The sequence below is a fragment of the Thermobia domestica genome, chromosome 5 (assembly GCF_964235325.1).
Source record: "Thermobia domestica chromosome 5, izTheDome1.hap1.1, whole genome shotgun sequence".
Taxonomy (NCBI): Eukaryota; Metazoa; Arthropoda; class Insecta; order Zygentoma; family Lepismatidae; genus Thermobia; species Thermobia domestica.
The window spans coordinates 169894645-169917668 of NC_137458.1; the positions used below are offsets into that span (position 1 = coordinate 169894645).

Consider the following 23024-nt stretch of genomic DNA (forward strand, 5'->3'; position numbering starts at 1 on the left):
TTTACCTAGAGACCACTGATTAACCTGGTATTGTATGTTTCACTTTTTTACCTTTGGAGTTGACAGTCATCGTTTGGATATCTCACACGCAAATATCTAATATTAACAACGTTTCTTCTATAATTTCGTAATATTGTATTATTTCTTTGTATTATTCATTAGCTTGGTTAAGCTTGTTTAAACACTTTTCTCTTTGCACCTACTTATTACCTATACCTTAACGTTGTATAAAAATACACTAACTCTCACCGGGAATCAAATCCAGAACCAATGCACTTGAACCATTTGGCCACAACAAGGCACATTTAAATAGAAGTTTCGATTTTGTTAGGAAAATTATGATTAGGTATAACATTTAAAAATATATTTAAGAATGAAGATGAAATGAAATCTTTGAGTTTTACGTCCCAGTTATGCCGATTAGGCTAAAGGAGACGGTGATAATGAGAGATGAGTGAAATGGTGGAATGAAGAAAGTGGGAGAACCCCGAGAAAACCCACGAGCACGGTGTTTGTCCACCACAAAGTTCACTTGGCGGGGGCTGGGATCGAACCCGGGACCCCAAGCACCAGAGGTGAACACACTACCACTTTTTTTTTAAACTTCCTGACTATTTTTTTTTATTTTAACCACTTCCCAGGACTACTGAACACGACAGGGACACGAACACAGAAACATCGAGGACAGTTAAAATTCCACCCTTGCTCTTCAGAGGGACTCGAACCCTCAATGGGCTTCACCTTACGATCATCAGCCTAACGCCTCAGACCGTTCGGCTACACCCACCGGCTATCACTGAGCCACCGCGCCCCCCATATTTAAGAATGGGTACGGATGAAACGCACTGATTTTTCTCGCTCGAATTTCTTAAACTGACTCGTGTTAGGCTGCAGCTATTACTGAAACATTTATTTGGGAAATGCGAATAAAATAATGTGTTTTGGAAAACTTTGTTCAAAGCAACTTATGTCCAAAAGTAAAGTACCAATTGGTCATATTTCTGTTAGAAATAACATATGCCATATATTAGAATTATTAAGGAAATAATTGTATGTGAACTATGACCAAAAGCGTCTGAGTACTTTCTGCGAAATCGTCAAAAAAGTCATCCCGAAGAATAAAATATCCCTTGTGTATCTTTTCAGGACAAACGAGTATGCTATTTATGAAATACGAACAAAATTGCCCGAGTCATTCTCGACAAAATCGTAGGGTAATCGTAGGGTAATTACTTGCTCCGAAAAGTAATATACCACTTCTAGCTTTTTAGGATGATGGAATTATACCATATCGTTAGGTTATTTATGTAACATTTATTTATGAAATATGAACAAAATTGCGTCAGGCGTTAATGGGAAAATCGTCGGAGAAGAGTAAACTACCCCTTCTGGATGTTTACAGGACGAACGAGTTGTGTCATATTGTTAGGTTATTAATGATACAATTATTTATGAAATGTGATTGAGAAAATTGTTCGAAAAAACGCATCCCATACAGTAAATTACACCTTATGTATTTTTTTTTTCAGAGCAATGATTCATACTATACTTGTAAAAAAAAAAAATAAGCAAAATCTTTACAGCTGTTTTTGAAACAATTTAATTATTTTAAATTTTCATTCATCAGTAAACTACCCTTATTTTTAGGTGTCGGAGGATATAGAATTCGAAACGATAAAGTGTTATAAAAAATTCGTCTAGAATTCGGTCTAGATACGTCGAACGGTATGGCCTCTATTTGAATGCATGTAAAAGCGTGACGAACCGACAAACGAACAGATGGACAGACATCAAAATAACTTTTTCGATATGTGGGGACGTGAAACTTGAAGTCATTGAAATCTCGAATTCGATTTTTATCACTATTACTACAATTTCTTCTTTCGTCGCTTGAACGTGAAAAAGAATAGGAATACAACGACACGTAAGGTGATAATTTGTAATTCCCAAAATTTAATGAGTTACGTTTAATGTGTTGCCATGCTAGAAAAAAAGCTTATGCCTGTTTATTATATCATTTTAATATCAGTTTTTCACGCTACTATATAATGTAGAAATATGGTATGATTATCGTTCATATTCATGCTATCTTTTGGAAATATTCGTGTTCGGCATACATAGATCTGTATAATTTAGTTACGTTCAACGAAAGCATTCTTGCACTTGTGGATATGAAAAAAAAAGAGAGATAGAGAAAGTCAGTACTCTAAAAAGCAAAAAACACAAGCACACACACACATAAACGATAATTTAACATCAGGTCGATGTAACAAGGGGTAAGACTGGATAGGCTTCAAGGTCGCGTATGTTCTTTTTTCTGCTCCAGACACACAAACCCGAAGTGAGTTGTCTGCAGTTCAAGAACGGGAAGTAACATACAAGACTATAAACTGAAAACAATAACTGTTTCCAATAGTACACGTATTCTAATACAGAATAAATACGTCGATTAAAGGATACTATCAATAAATTATTTCCTTATTACATTGTTTCGGTTCTTATTAACATCAAAATTATACACTTCCTATAATGTTTTGTAAAAAAAAAAAAAAAAGGATGGGATGGGATTCGATGTGGTGTCAAAATAATGAAATAACTATGTCCGCCACTCTATCCACCTAACCACGGAGGTTACGTGGTGTTGACTCTTTTTTTTTAAAGAATTAATCTTCATAACCATAGTCCGTATCGCTTCGAACCTTAAGATAAGAGTTTTTCTGTTTAATTCTATATTTTCGTACGACATCTTAGTTACAGAAGCTAATTTATATTTGGCAGGCAATCTACACACTAGGTTTTAACCAATAAATGCAACATTTTAGTCCACTATCGAGTTCCTTGATCCAAGTCCTCGACTACCCTACTGAATTCCCTCCGCAATCATGCTCTGCTACTAAAAAAAATCCCTAGAAATCATCGTTGCCAGTATACACAAAACCGAGCATAATTTTGTTTTTTGCTTATATTTTTATTATTTTATTATATTTTTTGGAAATATCTCCTTAGATGGATTGCTTTCTATTATCTCCACATACTAATAACTGAATTTTACCTATAAACGTAAGGAAAATGGAATAAATACGAAAAATCTTCAGTTACAGTATACGCGCATTTTTTTTTTTTTTTTTTTTTTTTTTTGCGCATGGGAGTACATAAACTCCGTAAGTTTCAGCAACAAATGTCAATAAAAGCAAAATAAATTATTGTTGTTACACACCTGTTTTTCAACTTGACTAGCATCTAGCTTATTTTTTCCCCATGTCAGTTTGGTATCAATAATGAAGAAACAGTGTCAGATCTTAAACACTACTTTTGCGGGAAACCTACAAGCTCATTTTTCAAATCCTTTGATAATCCTGCGATGAAAAGTGAAGAAAACAAATTCGAGCGTTATCTATATTAAACGTGTTCTTTTGCTTATAGCGGGAAATCTATCTTCTTCGAAGTTCATCATTTTTAGGGAATCGATGGAACATTAATTCATTTGTATTGCATCCTCTGTTATTTCAATAAGCTACTGCGCAATTATGATTTTTGCCCATCTTGAAACAATAGCGTAATTGTTCATGCAGTATTTCACTTGTTATGTTGAAAAAATACCGCAATACCTCCACGTGACGTCACCAGCCTCAAAGTATCCTGGGAAAAACGAGAGCAGAAAAGCTGAATCAAGAGTCCCCTGTAGTGGAGTTTTATAATTGGCTGTCGTCAGTCGCCAGGTGGCCGACCCGGCGTACATGTCACTGTTCGTTTTGATTAGTCAGTCAGTGCAATGTTGCCACACTTGGTACAATTGTACCAAATTCAGCCCTTTCTGTCATTCATCGGCCCGTTGGTACCACGTTGACATTTTCAGCCCCTTTTGTGAAAAAGTTGTTACAATTCTACCCAATTCAGCACCATTTAACAAATAGGCTACTTTCACATTTTCAAAAGTGTCAATAAGACTTTTCATACATCTCACTTTTCTCATACCGTGTGTTGGACTCTTAAAAATGTCAGTTTACTTACCTTATATTCTTCTTACAGTCTATTATATTCCTTCGGTTGTGAAATAAGCGAGAATAAGGTGCAATAATTAATATTTTAATATTTTATTATAACGTCTTGTTTACATACGAACTCGGAGATGATTGATTTGTTCCTAGTTTTCATTCGTATATTTTTTCATATATGAGCATAATACAGTGTTGGTTTATTGGTCACTTTGAAATAGAGGCGCGTTTGGTTTCCTTACAAGACATACCGAAGATAAGTTTTCCCCTTTTAATTTGCGGCCTCTGTTATACTTCCTACGTGCAAGAAGAGTTTCATCTACTTCCACGATTGTTCGGAGTCCTCCTAACTGGACGTTTTTTAAAAAGTAATTTTTAAAGAGAGCACTTTCTTGATTTGGACTCGTGGAAGAGGGGGGGGGGAGAGTGTTCTAGAATTTTACCTCATTTAGTTTCGTGATATAGAGCCATGTATTACACTGGTATACGGTAAAATAATGAATTCAGCCCTTTTTGTTTCAATTTGGTACTATTTTTCAACCCACTCCAGAGCTAGGACTGTGGCAACACTGAGTCAGTGTGTCGTTGACTCTTTGGCGTCGGTGCGTTGTTTTGTTTGTGAGTGCGTGTCGTCGTTCACCATGCCTTCTAAAAGAAAACGAATTGTTATCGTTAGCGGATAAACTAAAAATTATAAAGCAATAATGTAAAGGAGTTACGGGTAAACAGTTGGCTGAGATGTACGGTGTTGGACAATCAACGATTTTAGACGTTAAAAGGAGCAAATCTACACTTTAAAACTTCGTGTCAGTGTCAGGAGACGAAGATAGAAATTCTCCAAGAAAATCAATGAAGGCAGCAACAAAGATTTAGAACATGCCGTTTTCAAGGGTTTTTACAGAAAGTTCTATGGGAAACCCATTTTCACTTCCGATTCTTTGTGGACAAACTCCCCTTTTCCCATTTTCAACATGCATACAGGGCAATTAAAATAGACTCTTTTTCAGAAAAAAAATAATTATTCGGATTTTTGATTGTCCGAACGGGGTCCGGTCCCAATTGATTCGGATAATTGGAGTTCTACTGTAAGTGTAACTCTATGGTCGAATAAGATCTTCTTTGATTCAAGTCCGTTTAAGCGACATGAGTGACATCTGAGCGACGTTGAAATACACTGAGTACTGGCAGAGACTGGCTTATGAAAATCCTACCTTTAAACCCCTCAAGCGACCCCACCGGCTGGTACTTTTAGTATTCTTTAGGGCACTCCCCCATAACTGTGCCAAATTTCAGAACTATACATTTTTTTTCTAATTTTCTTTGTTAACTGGGCTATCAGCTTTCTTTGCCACGCAGATGCGAGTTAAGGTAAGCATTTTTCTTTAAAGGAATGTCTTCGGCTTTCTTTAAAAAAAGGTCTAGTTGTCACAACATTCAAGACTACTAAAGAACGTGCAAGAAAATGCCACAATGATTTTCTTAATTCGAAGTGCATTTACTTGCGTTCCAAAAATTGTCTTGATTATTTGATTATAGTTTAAAGTTCTTTTTAATCGTGTAATTTAGATGAACACGAAATCGCATGTATCCTCACAGGTGCCAAAACCAGGGACTATTGTGATGTTGAAACATTTTCTGACAGTGAGATATATTTCTGAAAATGATACAGGGAGATATACAAAGACCAAACTGTGTTCTTTATTATTTTTACATTGTTATGTAAACAAGAAAAGTGACAGGAAGAAATGCTACTTGCAGTCAAATATACACGGTGTTTAAAACAACATCAACAGCGTTTGGGGGAAGATTCCTGATACCAAGATAAGACAAAAAAAAGTATAGATCAACCTGGATACACAAATGCTTCCTTTCGGAGGTATAGGCTACCGAAAACATGAAAAAAAAGAACTTCAAAGGTCTATAGCTCCAATACTATGGGACTTAACGTAGTCAGGTCAAGACTTCACTAGTACGTGCTCTACCCAAATATCCATGTTTCAAAATCCTGAGGCACTTCCGCACTAATTTTTGTAGAGGTAGTTGGTGAGTACTTCAAATTATATGCCCGTGGCCAAACTCCCTCCATAAAAATTTTTGCGTGAGTACCACAGGGTTCTGATACATGGATATTTGGATAGGACACATCCTAGAGCACGGCTTTCTACAGAAAAGCTCAAGTCTCTCAAACTTAAGTACTCTTCTTTCCTGTGCAATCAAATGTATGAATAACAATACTCAATTAGATGTTATCTACTTTGATCTCTCGAAGGCCTTTGATTCTGTCAGTCACATTCATCTTCTTCATAAACTCTCCAGTAGATTTAATGTACATGGCAAATTTCTCTCTCTAATCACAAACTACTTGAAGGACCGTAAACAGAGAGTTGTTCTTTCAGGGGCGACTTCTAACCCCCAACCCGTGATCTCAGGGGTGCCTCAGGGGAGTGTGCTTGGGCCTCTGCTGTTTGTCCTGTATATGGATGATCTCTACACGCACTTACCTGCTCAACCTAGTGGCCTTCTGCTGTTTGCTGACGATTGTAAGTTATACAGAGAAATATCGTGTCTCCATGACACAATTGCTCTACAGGAAGACATAAATTACCTTACAGGTTGGTGTGAAATGTGGCACTTGAAACTCAACAGTAAGAAATTACAACGACTCACCAAAGGTAGTCATCAACCCTGGTTCGGCTAATAATATAAGTAAATCTTTAGTGGCAGTAATCGTTTACACCTTAAAATATCTTCCGTAAATATATTTACTAGTATTATCACCTTTTCTACGGAAATTACAAGTCTATGATAAGTGTTAGATAATTTATTCGTTGATTCACCTTTAACGTATATTCACACAGACTGTCTTGCAATCATACATGTTAATTATATATCCATAAACAACTACATAGCAACCAACTATGCAATAATAATGTATATTTCTTATATCTTAAAAACATCCTTCTTTTGTTATCTTGAAGTAACATTATATCAGGTATAGTGCTTGTGTAGAAGCACTTTCTGCCCAAGATACAGGTAATTATCGATCGATACAAAGTATCTCGTTGTATAAAATGTCGCCCGATGATGGGACTGAATATAAAAGTTACAAGGTAGCTTGACTTTTATATTTAAGAACCACTGGTCCGTTTATAATAATGGTATTCTATTAATTGTGTCCTTTACATTTTGATCGCCCCTCGTATATAACTTCATTAAAGTTCCTTCATATAAATACATTTATAACAAGTCTTCTATTTCATTAATATTTATCTTTTATTATAAAAACGTCGTCGCTTATTAATATAATCAACGAAGGGTACGAAGTCAAAAACGTAAGAAATAATTTCATTTTAAAACACATTACAATGATCAACAGTTTCAATCATTATTAAAAACAGTGATGATAACAATGTTTGGTCTTTCTAGGGCGCATTATATAGTAATTACTTTAGATGATATTTTACAGCATACATTATATCAATAAGGCGTCATGATACAAAAGGATCTTATTCGAGTAACATATAAGGTGATGCATGAAGACAGTCGTCGAATAACTAGCTTAATAGAATGAACCTTATACTTAACATAATCCTTGATAATTAAGTTTCAACACAAATCACTATAATATAAATAACCTTTGCTTTTAATCAATTATGAATCGAACTATAATTCTTCACATTAACAAGAAAGAATTAAAATCATTTGAAAATTATCATTTATTGAAACAGAAGTAATGAAATATCTACGGATCCATTACTTACTCCTTTAATGTGTTGTACTTCAAAGTCATAAGGGTTGTTTTCATTATTGTCATTAACACATAAATTTGAAGATAAATGTTCATAAGAATATATAACTGACATAGACTTAACCCTTACTACATCAACTGCAGTCAGTTTAAATTCGTACTTGCATATGATTCTAATAAAGTACATTGTACTGCACAATCGTGATTATGTTCCGCATTATTTTGTACATGAATTGCGTCATTGTTTTAATTTTGATACGAAGTGTCATCTCTTGAATTACGATTACGTCTATCCATGTAGTTTACTGTATTTCTGGAATTTCGCCATGTATTTCGACTATTTTTGAGTCTACTTCGATTAAGTGATCTGACATAATTATTGTCACGATTGGTTAGGTTAGGTGGATTCCCAACATATCTTTGCCTATTTTGCTCGTTCTGATTGTTTAAATTTGCTCGAATTAAGTTATGTTCCGTATTGTCTGCATTACGGATATTTAGATTACGAACAGGTACAAGGTGATCTGAATTGTTTTTAATTTTACCTACTCCCGCTTGATGATTCAGTGCCTGGTATTGAGTTTCATAACATTGGACAAGCATTAATAAGTGATTAAAACTCATGCACTGCGTAGAAAACAGGATCTGTTGTAATTTAAACGGTAGTAGATTTCGAATAGATGCAATCACTCTAGATTCCGATTGCAACGGATTTACGACTTTTAATTCGTTATACGTATTTACAACAAAATCAACAACAGATTTGTGCAAGCGAGGATTAAAAGGTTGGTTTCTAATCGTGGCATCTCTGTTTGCAAGTAAAAAGTCGTTTTCGTAATTTGCAATCAGCGCGGCTTTGAATTCCTCATATGTATTGACGTGATCTCGTACTGCTTTAAACCATAAAGAACATGGTGGGAGTAATAAATGAGGGATTAGTTTCATATATTGCGATTTATCTATACACATTATACTGCACTCATCCTGAAATTTTTCTAGGAAAGAAGTAGCATTTTCATTACATTTACCACTAAACTTACTCATAGCACGTATTTCGCTCATCTTTACACTTAACTTTACATTCCTTTCACCATTTCGTGTTCGTGTTGAGTGACAATCTCTACCTACTGCGTTATGCGTGGTTCCACCATCTCTTTTCCGCCCATTTGTATTCCTTGGATGGATTCTTTCCAAAATAATGTCCTCATCTGATGGATTACTTGAAGAAGAGATAACGTAAGGTCCACGTTGATCTGCTGCAGGTGAATGCGAGGTCATCTCTTGTGAGCAAGGGAATTCCAAACGATCATTAACCATGTTGTTGTGATATGCGTTATCCTTAATCTGTAACGTCCTAATTTCCTCTTGTAAGGTAGATATCAATTGAGTATTTGCACGTATTTGGTTAGAATTATCTGTGACCTGAATCTTTTGCTGACGAACAGAAGATTCTATTACTTCCAAATCCTTTTTTACACAATTGACTTCTTGGATTACATGGTTGTAATTATCCTGGCAATCTTCAGATAATCTTTTTAGCTTTTCATCAAACTGTAATGTGATGTCTCTCACTGCCTGGATAACAGATTGTTTCGTCTCTTCTGATTTTTGATCTATTTGCTCTAATCTTCTACTCAATTCTTCTGACTTTTGCTCTATGTGCTCTAATCCTTTACTCAATTCTTCTGACTTTTGCTCTATGTGCTCTAATCCTTTACTCAATTCTTCTGACTTTTGCTCTATGTGCTCTAATCCTTTACTCAATTCTTCGGACTTTTGCTGGACCGTTTGTTTTAATTCGTTGGACATCTGAGCCAAATTTTGCTTCATGGCTTCTAAATCGTCTTTTCGGCTTTGTTCCTGTCGCTGTAATGCCATTAAAATTTTGTCTTCTAATGTCAACATTTCGGGTGTAATGGGAGCTATATCTTGCTCGTTGTTAGCACTGTCAACAGTTTCATTTTCTACTATCTCACCGATCATAATTTTTCTTGTGATTACTCTGCCACTTCTGAGAATAGTTGAGTTTGTATTCATGGATCTTCTTACAGAGGTAAATTCACCCTTACTTTAGACTTCGGAATATGAATTTACAAGAGTCCCGGGGTGAGGTAAACCAAAAATTTTACAACGACTCACCAAAGGTAGGTATCAACCCTGGTTCGGCTAATAATATAAGTAAATCTTTAGTGGCAGTAATCGTTTACACCTTAAAATATCTTCCGTAATTATATTCACTAGTATTATCACCTTTTCTACGGAAATTACAAGTCTATGATAAGTGTTAGATAATTTATTCGTTGATTCACCTTTAACGTATATTCACACAGACTGTCTTGCAATCATACATGTTAATTATATATCCATAAACAACTACATAGCAACCAACTATGCAATAATAATGTATATTTCTTATATCTTAAAAACATCCTTCTTTTGTTATCTTGAAGTAACATTATATCAGGTATAGTGCTTGTGTAGAAGCACTTTCTGCCCAAGATACAGGTAATTATCGATCGATACAAAGTATCTCGTTGTAAAATGTGACAGTATTACTATTACTTTGAAAAAGTCTCCTGTTCCCTCCACATACCATATCAACGATTCCCCTATCACACATTCTGCTAGTCATAACGATCTTGGTGTCATCTTTGATTCAAAACTCACCTTCTCTGACCACATCTCCTCAATACTAAAGAATTCAATGCGCATGTTGGGACTTCCTTATCGATTCACCGAACTACGCACTGTTTCTTCATTAGCAACTTTTTATAAGACTTTAATAGCGCCCAAGATCGAATACTGCTCTCCCATATGGGCCATGGCAGCACCTACACATCTCTCCAGACTTGATTCTGTTCTCAATTTCTTCATCGCTATAGTCCGTTTTCGTGTTCCTGCATTTCGAATATTATCTAAGAAGGAGCTCTTGCGACATCTTAATATTCAGACTCCTGAAATACGCAGAATTATCTCTGACCTCAAATATCTACATAAAATAGTTAATGGAAGCTTAAGATCGGAAATATTACTTCAGGAACTATCCTTACGTGTCCCTTCCCGCATCACCCGGAATACCCACCTATTCCATCTTGCCCGTCCTAGGTTGGCTGTTATACAGAGGTCTCTTTTTTATAGAATACCAAACTGTTATAAGCAAATAACAACTGATGTAGACATTTTTTCGAGCTACCCAGTGTTTGAAAGAGCAATTAAACGAGCTTTGACGGAATAGTTTTACTCTTACACTCTTTTTTTCTATGTTGTTGTTGTTGTTTTTTTCTTTTGTTAGCATGTCCCTGTGTAAAATGGCAAAGTTATGCTGTATCTGGGAATTTGTTCAATAAATAAATAAATAAATAAATAGAGCCTTTCTATTTCAACTGTGTCCCTTCTGGCGCTGTTGTCGATATGTGATTTTCCGTACCTCCCTCGAAAGAGGGGGGACAAGTTGCTGCGCCCGAGATCTTTCAATTGTTCGATGCGGAAGCGTTGCCACAATGAATTATTTCATCGACTTCGCTTGCTGTCCTATTAGCTACTCTTAAGTAGCCTCCGATCTTCACTCATCAAGATCAAGCGATTAAATGACAAATTGGCAACACAGCTGAGGTCATTCACTTCTTTTCCCTAAGCAAAGGGAGGGTTTCGTCCGCCAGAGGCTCGTAGAGTGGGGCCGAATTACAGTTTGCATATTTTCCGAGGGCACTGGTGGAATAAACAGGCTCTAGTTCCTAAGTGAAGTCTTTGGCCCGACTACGTTAAGTCTCATAGTATTGGAGCTTATAGACCTTTAAAGTTCATTTTTTCATGTTTCCAGTAGCCTATAACTCCGAAAGGAAGCATTTGTGCACCCAGGTTGGTCTATACTTTTGTCTTACCTTGGTGTCAGGAATCACCTTCCAAACTTTGTTGGTGTTGTTTTCAAACACCCTGTATATACAGGCTCTTTTTCTTTCTGAAGGATTGTTTGGAAGTCAGGTATCCTGATCATCCTATGAGTAAACTAAACCACACGTACTGGAATCCGTAAAGGAAAGTCACATCGGTACAAATTAAAATTTCTTCGCTTCATGCTAATGAGAAAGAAAATGTGCCTAATGTGCTAATTTTTGTATATTAACTCTTGACTTTTCCGTCTTCCTTGACTTGAGCAAATATTTCTGCAATTTCTTGTTAAAATATGAAATTTTGTGCACCATCTTTTCTTAAGAGGATTCCAGTATGTGTAAGTATTCAGGGTGTTTTTTTTTTAAAAAAAAAAAACTATTGTCAAAATTTTCCGTCGTAACAAAGGAAGATTTTAAGAAAAATGGTGAACGAAAGAGTATCTTCTTCCAGGAATTTCAGTACTCTGGTCTGACGTCGGCTGCAAACAACTCGGTCCCAAGGGTAACCAAGAAAGTTCTGTCACTTTTTGTGGAGGTCAGTGTTCAATTGGCCCTCACACCGTAAGTTAAATGCGAATGGAGATAAGGGGAAGGTCAATTGTTGGAGTGGGCATATCCAATATACTACCTGGTTGTGGCAGTTCAGTTACACCGAACTTGCGTAAGGACGGAATGAACATGGGACCTTCACAGAATGTCATAAGGATGTGTATGCTGTACGAGTTCAAACTGGAATCAAACGCCACTCCAGCGGGGCAGAAGATATGTCAGGCCTTTGGTGAGGGTGTCGTGACTACGCGCACAGTGCAGTAGTGGTTTAAAAAGTTTAAGGACGGTGACGAAATACTCGAAGATGCACCACGTGCCGGAAGACCAACACATGTACAAAATAAAGATCTTCATTCAGCAATTGAGGCGAACAGTGGCCAGACATATGAAGAACTGGGACTACAATTCAGTGTGAGTGGAGAAACCATTCGGGAGCCCCTCCATCAAATTGGGAAGCACTTCAAGTTGGGTCGATATGTCCCATATGATTTGACTCCGGGCCAGAAGGCAACGCGAGCAGACAGCTATGTTTCTTTGCTGCCTTAGGTGAGGAAGGAGCTATTTCTGGACAGGGTATTGACACTTGATGAGAAGTGCGCCCTGTACGAAGCTCCACGGCGCCGTCATCATTCGTTAGCATCCCATGAAACGGTTCCAAAACAGCCGAAACCAGCACTGCACTAGAAGAAGGTCCTCCCATGGGTTTGGTGGACTGCTGCGGCATCGTGCATCGGAAACTGCTACCAGCTGGTCAGTGCATTAATGTAACTGTGTGCTGTCAGCAGTTGAACCGTGTTCAAGACAAACTTAAAAATCTGGAGCCAGCACTTCTGAATCGCAAAGGGGTCCTCCTGTTACAGAACAACGCTAAGCCCGACGTGGCTAGGATGACCCGGGACACCAATCTACGCCTTGGATGGGAAACATTATTGCATCCGCCATACTCCCCGGATATTGCTCCGTCCGATTACCATTTGTTGCATTCCTTGGACAATCACCTTAGAGGACGCCAGTTCACATCCCTAGTAGAGGTGCAAAATGCACTTGATACTTTCTTCGCTTCACGACCCACCAAGTTCTACCGCGATGGAACCCATGTCCTTCCAGGACGTTGGCAGAAGGTCGTCGATGCTGATGCGGACTAGTTTTGATCTTCCAAGTGCGTCTTAGGCGACATCGATGTTCGATGGTGGTGGGTGAAAAAGCAACAGAACTTTATTGGTTACCTTTGTAATAAAAAAAAATTGTGTTGAAGTATATTGTATTTCTAAAGAATGAGAACATAGTGTTTGAATCCGAGTTTAGTTTTTCTTTTAATCACAACTTTTATTCTTGAAACTGTATATAATTATCTATTAAATGAATTCTTTATATGTATGAAGTTGTATTCTTTCATACGATTGCTTTCCTGGCTCTTCGCAGTCTTCTGTTGTAAATCAGTTTTATGAGAGTATTCACATAGAGATGCAGAGAAAGAGTTTAGAAAGGAAGTAAATGGTAATTTAGAGCATTTCTAAAAATTAAACCTTTTGTTAATGATTTCCTGTTTTTAATTTTCAGGGGAGGATTTAAAGATGTAAACACTGCTGAAGATATTTGCAAAAATAGTTTATCAAAGGAATGTTTATACGAAGAATCTATAGGAGCACAAAACAGAATAGAAAATAATTGTATAACATTTAGGAGCAAAGCAAACAATCTTAAATTACACATTCGTTTGGTATTAGATAATATAAACCATTTTTATCAGTGTGACTTTTGTGCACGCATATTCTCTCCTGAAGTTCAAGAGAAGAGATGTTTAATGCCGAAACCTTGTCAAACTCAATCTACAACAACCCAAGAAAAAAATTCAGAAATTAATCATGTAGAAAATACAAGTGTGGTTAACGCAACATCAAAATTACGTGCACATCATGAGAAATATCGATTTTGTAATCAGTTTATATGTTCAAAGTGTAAAAAACAGTTTTCGTCTAAATCTTATCTAAAAGTGCATATGCGTACTCACACAGGCGAGAAACCCTATTTATGTCATGTATGTTCAATGACCTTTCATCGTAGATTTCTTTTAAAATCTCATTTAAATACTCATTTTGGCCTAAAATCATTTTGCTGTACTATCTGCATGATGAGATTTTACACAAATTCTGAACTGAACCATCATATGAGGAATTCTCATACTGTCAATATTATTAAAAAATTCGAGTGTGATGATTGTGGAAGAACCTTTTCAACCTTAAAAACCTTACAGAGGCATTTAAGCGCTGGTCCAAATGATATGCCATCAGATTGTAACAACGTCATAGCAGAAAGTGTCAATGTAAATACCGTTACTAATTGGCCTTATGAGTGTACAAGCTGTGGAATGACATTCATGAAGAAATGTAATTTTCGATCTCACTTGAAGTCACATTCATCCCAAAACATTTATAAGTGTACAGTTTGTGAAAAAAGTTTTCGGAATCCACATGAACTAAAGAAGCATTCGTTACTTCACACTAATAAAATGATATTCAATTGTGCGCTCTGCAATAAAGTTTTTACAGAAAAAAAACAATTGGTTATACACATGAGAACCCATACACAGGAGAAACCTTACGCATGCAAATTTTGTTCTCGCAAATTTTCTCAACTTTGTGATTGTGTAAAGCACGAAAGAATTCATACGGGAGTTAAACCCTATATATGTAAGGTATGTCAGAAATCATTTACTAGGAAACATCACCTAAAGAGGCATATAGCTACTCATGATGACTTAATGTTACCAATATATCCATGTAGTACATGTACTAAAATATTCAAGCATAAAGTTGATCTGGGCAAGCATATGAAGCAAATTCATACCCTGAGACAGAAGACTTACAGTTGTAATCAGTGCAACAAAAATTTTTCATCTTTGCTGTATCTAAAGCAACATGAAGAATCCCACAAAATGCCATGTATATATACGAGGACTTTTGAATGTGAGTATTGCAGGCAATCTTATAAAACAAAAGTGGGACTGGAGTATCATTTGTCATCTCACGACGGCATTAGAAATTTTGTTTGTGACATTTGTGGGTCTACTTTTTCTCGAAAATATATACTTAAGTGTCACATACAGGCACATTACGAAGAAAAATCATTTATTTGTGAAATTTGTATGAAAAGGTTTTCAACAAGAAATGGTCTTCATCGCCACAAGATTAGCCATAAAAATGATAAACCATTTGAGTGCTCTCAATGTGGAAAGCGTTTCTCTTCTAAACCTACTTTACTTTCTCATTTACGAATTCATATGCTACCTTTTATGTGTGAAATCTGTAATAGAAAGTTTTCGCGTAAAATACTTCTTGCAAACCATATTAGAAGTATACATGGTAAAAAATAGTATGGTGAGAGGCACTCAAGGTGTACTTTATTATAAATAACATTAATCTTTATTATAAATAACATGAACTACTAGTATAATATAGTACAAGAGGTGAACAAAAATATGGAAACACACTGTAAAAATGCCTGCTTGATATTATTTTTGTTATAGCGGAGTATGTATGTCGTGTTGCTGTCCTTGCCCAATTCAATCACCTTTATAGTCTTCTTAGCATTTGGCAAGATTCATTTCTAGTCGAGACAGACTTCTGTACATTTGCTAGGGAATCATGTCAGAGCTGACGGAATTTTAATGTGTACAAATTGTTGGAACTCGGATGGTAGGTGCCTTCGTAAGCAAGATAGCAGAAGTATTGTATCATGAGGCACAGTATCCAAGATTATGTTGGCATATAACAAGACCGGAGTTCATCAAACGACAAATGTGTAATAAAAAGTGTTTTGAGTGATAGAGACCAACGGATGAACGTTACTCAAGGTTGTGATGCAAAATAAGAATCCGACAGTAGCAAACGTTAGTGCAGAAGTGAATATCGTACTTAGAAACTCTGTCAGTACCAAAACAATGCGAAGGAAACTCCGCAAAGCAAAGTATTTATGTACGAACCGTTATTCCGAAGTATCTCATCAAGGAGACAAATACTGGGAAGAGAAGGCAGTTGTACCAAAGTTGCAAAACTTAAACACTTCAGCACTGGCAGATCATTGGTTCAGATTGATATTTACATTATTTCCGACTTCTCGTCGAATTTACCTGTAGTGAACACTATCTCAAGCTCGCGACTTGGATTGTTTGCTATGCGCTTGAAACATGGCGGGGGGGTCCGTCGTTTTATGGCAGATATATCGTGGTAATCTGCTGAACCCATCGTTACTCTGTAAGATCACGTCTGTGCCATCTTTGGTGCTATTGTGTGTTCGCTATTAGTGATAAGTTTTTCAAGATGATGATGCTTCTGTTCACACTGCTCACATCGTGCAGGCCTATTTTCTGAGCCAACAGGAGGTGTCATACCTGTCATTGTCTCCCCAATTATCTGATCTAAATATCGTTGAACCCTTGGAATCAGTTTTGGAGAGACATTTCAATTCTCCACCATCATCATCAGTAAAGGAATTTGCACAGGTTTTGCAAGAAGAATGGTAATACATATCCCAAAAAGACTCCAAATAATTCTGTATGCCAAAGGTCGTTCTACGCCATATTAATCTTAGGTAGGCACTTTTCGTCGAGTATTTGAATATTTTTGTCCACCCCTGTATGATTTAGGGTAAATTATCCTGTAAAATTGTACTATTGTTCCATAATTAGTTAATGGTAGGAAATAGTTTGGATTTTGGAGTAGGTACCACGCTAAAGTTATCAAACAATATACAGTCATGTGCAGGTTTAGTTTACCATTTAGTAATACGACATGTATTCTCATTAGGCGTGGAAAAGAAAAAGGTGCTGCATATGTATGAAGGCAGATTCATGAGTATGAAAGTAATAAAGGTAACTGTTCCGTTCGTTTACAATTATCACATCTATTTTTTCTCTTTTCCGGAATGTGGAATCGGATAATTTACAGGTGTATGAAAAATTGTAAAAACAATCGATTTTAATGTTATTGTAAAGATTATTATTCTTCAAAGTAAGAAAACGATTACAATACCTATCTAAAGAGGTGTTCCAATGTGTAGTCTGATGTAATTCTTTACGTTGTATTAGCAGTAAAGTTATATTTGTACAAAAATGAATCCACTTGTAGAGCTGGGAAAATATGCAATATAGTCACTGGAGATGTCCTAAATCGTCTCTTCCTCATATTACAATACAGGTATTTACATATTATCGAATTCGATCATCCCTTTATAATTTATCATAGATAACTAAATAAATGATTAAGTATTTCTTACCAGATCAAATCTTCTTTTTGTATTACTCTTACAAAATAAGCAGTGAACAAGTTTATCATTAATTTTTTTCTGCTATATAGTGGTCACAATATACACAAAAAAGGAAAGAGCAAAGTGCCCTAATGTGTGGTTAGTGCATCGTACACCATCTGTACTTGAACGGAACACTTCCCAACCTGTGTGTTCCGAAATTGTAGAATTTAAACATCATGAAGTATTTAATAATAATTAGTTTTCAAATCAAATTTTAGACAGGGTGTACCAATCAGTGTCTCCAGCGGAAGTGATAGTGCCCAATACTGCATTGAGTAACCATTTTACAGAAACTTATAGTTTTACACTGTTATCATTTATACTATTATTAATAAAAATTAAACAAGCATATTGCGATGTCGTGGGCATTCAGTAAAGTGTGTTGTCAGTCAACAAGGTTTGGAACCATTGCGTTAATGTTCTCTGCCGGATTTTTCTTTTTAATCAAATTAAGTAGCTATCTAATCGACTGAGGAGTTTGAGTCAAAACTGATGAATATATGGGCTTCTAAATCGAACCCTATACCACCCATACGGGAAGTGAATCCGCGAAATTCTGTTATATATATGATATAACGAGTTTTCAATAAAATGTTAATGTGTACTCCAAACTTGAGATAAAGTTGTCCTATGGCTGAGATTTTACTCGCATTTTAGTACATTTTAAAGCGAATTGTATCTTAAAATGAAATGAATAAGTAACTGCACTCCGAGATTGAGCATAGCTCACCTGAGATTTATATCACAAATGAGTAAGGTAGTTCGTAAACTATCAATAATATTTTAATAGGAATTTCGAAATGAAATAATCACTTTTGTGTTCTTTGGATATCACACCACCACTGATGGCACAGATCACTTGGGCACGACTTTTGTCCGGGAATTCTGGGTCCAGCTTCTCAGATTTGTTGACCCGGAAGCAGCTGAAAGGCTAACTCTATAACATTACTGCAGAATTTTCTATTGGATTAATGATGATCACTACTTGAGTTCGAATATTCATGTGTTTGATTCCCGCTGTGACATTTCTTAACATATTCAAAATAGTTCTGGTCGTCTTTCTATATTGATAAATATTGTAATGATTTTGGCAGGGCTACACGAAGGAATTTAACATAACACTTTTTGGACTGAGCAGTATCTCGTATATTCTATACAAGTTTTACAAGTCGCTCAGTTTAGACGATTCCTTATTTAAGAAAATCGTATAGCTTTTCATTTCTGTGATTATCACGTGCTTTTACTCTGGTAAACTTTGTAGTTATCATTCATTGCATTGTTTTGACACACATGGTCGTATAGAAGAGAGAAAGAAAATTATGGACTTAGCGGGAAGAGAGAGACATGTTTTCTTGTTTCTTAAGAATTAGCCTAGCCTCGTACATACTCTGGATGTGTATGACGATGTTCCGTTGTCTCTTGGTCACAGGTCTGGTGGATTACTTCTGTGAATTGCTGGTGTCGTCTAGGATATATTTTTTTACTGTCTTAATGTTGGAACATAACGAACACCAGTAATAAATAGTGGCTTATGGCGATGGAAAAATATGACTAAAATAAGATATAAAGAACATTGTGTACTGTTTAGTTTGTGATGTTCAGTTTTGTATCTTTTACTGGGTGATATTAAGTATTTTTTCCTGTCTTTTAAACTTTATTTATGTTTCTATTAGTTTCTGTGAAAATTGTGTTTGGTATTAAAGAATTCATTAGTAGTATATTTTGGTAATGATTGTATGTAATGCTCAGAAAAAAGACAGCTTAGTGCTCAGATGAAAGGGTAGGGTGTGTGTTCAGAATTATTAGTATGTCTCTAAGTGGGAAAGAAAAGCGAATAAACCAGGGAAAGACACTGGAGAAATCACTAACTGCAATAGTAAGTATTTTGCACATCGCAATTGGAAACCATCATTAAAATAAAATTTAAAGAATAGCGTACACTGTTTGACTTGTGATTTTCAGTTTTGTAGTTTTTACTGGATGATACACTGTAAAAAAAAAATCGTTGGGTTATTTCAACGACATGCCTATGTGTTAACACGATTGTGTTAAAATATAACACAAACAGGTGGTTACAACAACTCACTCTCCATTTGGAGTTGTGTGTCAAATGCCGGTAGTTGACCTTGAATTATGAGAGATTGTGTGTTGAAATAAGAAAATGATGTTGAAGTAACACAGGGACTGTGTTCTATTGATACTTGACATGGTGTAATATTAACACAAAATAATTAACACACTACACACTGTGTTACTTTCTTCGCGTTAGTGCAACACCGCCAAAGTAACACTCAACACTTTTCTCCACACTACTGACCCTGACATGGTGTCGAATCAACACCGAAAATACTAACACAGATCCGGATTTAACACACGCCAACACCGCGGGGTCTGTGTTGAGCTAACACCGGATAGTGGTAGTCAAATTGGATATGGTATTATCTACACACTTTTTCGAAATAAAATCCTTTGAAAAAAGTCAATTCCTTGTAATTTTCTATGTACTTGTTTAAAATACGTCGTATAATGACCGTACTATTCGCCACTAAAGTACTTTGGGTGTACAGTACTTCGTCCATGTCAATTACGTTATTACTGTCTCCAAAATTGGTTTGTTTTTGGATGTTTGTCATACTGTAAAGTTTTGCTTTACATGTAGCTTTGAAACACGTAATAATCTGATGTAGTATATTTTAAAATACAACTTAATGTTTAATTACTGTTAAATTTATTATATTGCAGAGAAAGTTAAACAATGCCCTTCTCTTGATATTTGCATAGTACAACTTCAGCGATTTGTACCCATTAGGTTAAAAGTTGCAAGAGCGTATGAATATAAATGATCAACCCTTTATATATATATATATATAAAATATATTAGGGTGGGCCGAAAAAATATTTTTCTTTGTTTGAAACGCTATACAGCGTAAAAATGACCTCTATGATAGGTAAATGAAATGCAAAAGAAAAATATTTTTTGTTTACGTCTGGCGGTAGCGCAACGACCCTAAACTTTGAGAAAATATACGATTTTCATAGCTTTTCCAATACATGGAGAAAATACAAATAACCTCTATAACAAGTATCAATATTCATATTTCAGTAGAGAAAATTATAGAAAAAATAAATAAATGGAAAAGGAATACATTTTACAATTTATTAGTAGCGTATTACACTTATAAAAACACATTGAAAAAAGAAAAATTTCCATTGAAACAAACATTTTTCTGATTGTGTAAAACTTCAGTTTGTAATGAAATACGGTCTTTTACTTCTCTTTAGTTTCTTTAGGTAGTTTGAAAAATGATTTAGAATATTGTTGCACAAGTTAAATCTGTATTTGATAAAGCTTCAATACAAACAGTAACGCTAACAGTTAATTGTAAAGGGGAAGGGCCGTAGAGTGGAGAATAAATTAATTATTATGTAAATTAAATCAAAATTTGAATAAATTTGAATATGTTAATCTTGAAATGCTAATGTTCTGAAAAATATGTAAATAACTAGCTAAGTCGGTAGAGCTTTTAAATTAAAATGTCGGTAGAGCAAAATATGTAATTTAGAAAGATAAAGTGATCTTACTGAACAAAAAGAATGTAATGTAGAATAGTATTTCAAATAAAAAGAGAGACTCTAATTTTCAGGTCTACGTGTTTCCCCAGGTGGTTAGAGGGAATACGAATTCTCACTCACACAACAACACTTGGTTGTTGGGACACCGCATTTTACCGGACATTGACAACTCCAGGGCAGCTGAAAAGGAAGACATGATAATATTACACTGATCACATACCTTGTAAGACTTCCTGTGGAGAATGATTTGCACACGAAATTCATTGAATAACTTTTAATTAGGCGTAATAACACACACACAACAGCACTATATACAGTGATTTTACAAAAAAATATTAAAATTTTCAGAATTGTTTCGCCGAAATGTTTATTTTCACTTTAAGGCCTGATTTATTTAGATTAAATGTTCGTGCACGATTCGACGCATCTTCGGTGGTTCTCCTCTTCTCCTGGATGTCTCCCGGTCTTCTTCTTGATCCTTGCCGTTGGTTTCGCTATCTTCCCCTTAGCAGAACGTAGGTCACTCGGAGGTCATGTTTGTCTTCCACATTAAAACATGACGATAGTCTGCTTCCCTCCTGGTTCCCCTTCGGTTGAATATTCAGAGAACAATTAGCAATTCTCTGGATCTTGTGCCTGCAGTGGAACAGGATCTCGGCACAGGTTGTTTCGCCTAACCTAACGCGATCCAGCCTGTTAGGTGGCTATTGCACGACTATCTAACTTCATCACCCTAATAGTAAAGGGAAGATGACACTATAGGGTTCGCTTAACAGATTATTGTATCCTGCTCATATTTTATAAATGTTCGCACACCACTGTCCTGTACTTAACGCACAGAGTTGCGAAGTTCGCTGCGCAGGATTAATAACGAGAGATGATATATTTACACATTCTACGCTGAATATATTAACTAGGATAAATATTGAATATATATGCTTATATAGTTCTAGTTTATGTATTTACAACATGTTTGCGCATATCGCTCATATAAGTGCTTACTAAGATAAACTTCAATGTTCGTAGCTAGGACTGTCTGCTACTATAACAGAGTCACAAATTCCTCTGTACGTGAAGAGCGCGAAGAGTGATCTTTGCGCTATCACGTCAAGAACCGATTTTTTTATACGACAGCACGAAGAGTGATACCTCTCTTCCGATGACGAGACACGAATTGCCTCGCTTCCTCCTGCCTCCTTGTTTTTATCAAAGCCAGCTTCTACTCAAAAGGCTGGGCTCGCTTCCCCGCTTTTGCGAGTCTTATGACGGTAAAGCGGGGATGAAAAGGATTGCCTACAGAGGTCATTGTCCCCTCTGACCTTAATTTGCACTTTCACTGGTTCTCATGTTAATCATTTAAAATTGTTAATAGATAATCACGAACTGATGTATCCACAGTATAGCTGAAATATCCAGCTTTCAAATGACACGTAGCAATACTAATCATGTTCTTATTAAACATGTATTCTACGTTTTTCTCACCAAAATTGTCTATTTTTCAGCTGAAAGAACACATTCCTCTCATGCCGACCCGACTATGCTGCCGCCTAGCGGGATTTCTCCGCGACCACTCACCTGTGGGAGGGGTTGCTAGAGTGGAATTGTCATATTTTCATTATTTTTGTTAAATTAAATTGTCAACATACCCCACACTAGAATAAACACTTATATGCAGTAAGACAGCTTATTTGAAACTGTGACATGCTGTCATATCTTAAAAACATAGAAATTTCACATTTTCTCAATCGTCGGTGCAGTTTTTCTCCTCATGACGTCGCCTGCTATGACCCCGATGTTTACGCTCTTACATCTATCATGCATTCCCTTCATGGAGGACTGCCGGGTCGTCCTGTACTGAAATAAGCCTTTTTTGATATGGCACAAAAATAACACCATACAGCGACTAACCTAACATATATTCTACAATAACGAAATACCAAGAAAATCTTTACAATATTGAAA

The 23024-nt window shown here is 36.0% G+C and overlaps 1 protein-coding gene across 2 annotated transcripts in view; it reads left to right on the forward strand.

Moving 5' to 3' along the window:
* Positions 1-23024, forward strand: part of LOC145686263 (mannan endo-1,4-beta-mannosidase-like) — a 506707-nt gene that overhangs the window by 189461 nt on the left and 294222 nt on the right. The window contains exon 3 of one of the 2 annotated variants that reach the window (XM_081759386.1): positions 13743-22163. The exons of the other annotated variant lie outside the window; for it this stretch is intronic. Within the exon in view, the coding sequence (XP_081615512.1) occupies positions 13743-15555 (1813 nt within the window). The 3' untranslated portion in view covers positions 15556-22163. Of the gene's footprint in view, positions 1-13742; positions 22164-23024 lie in introns of those variants that run through there. 2 annotated transcript variants of the gene reach the window in all.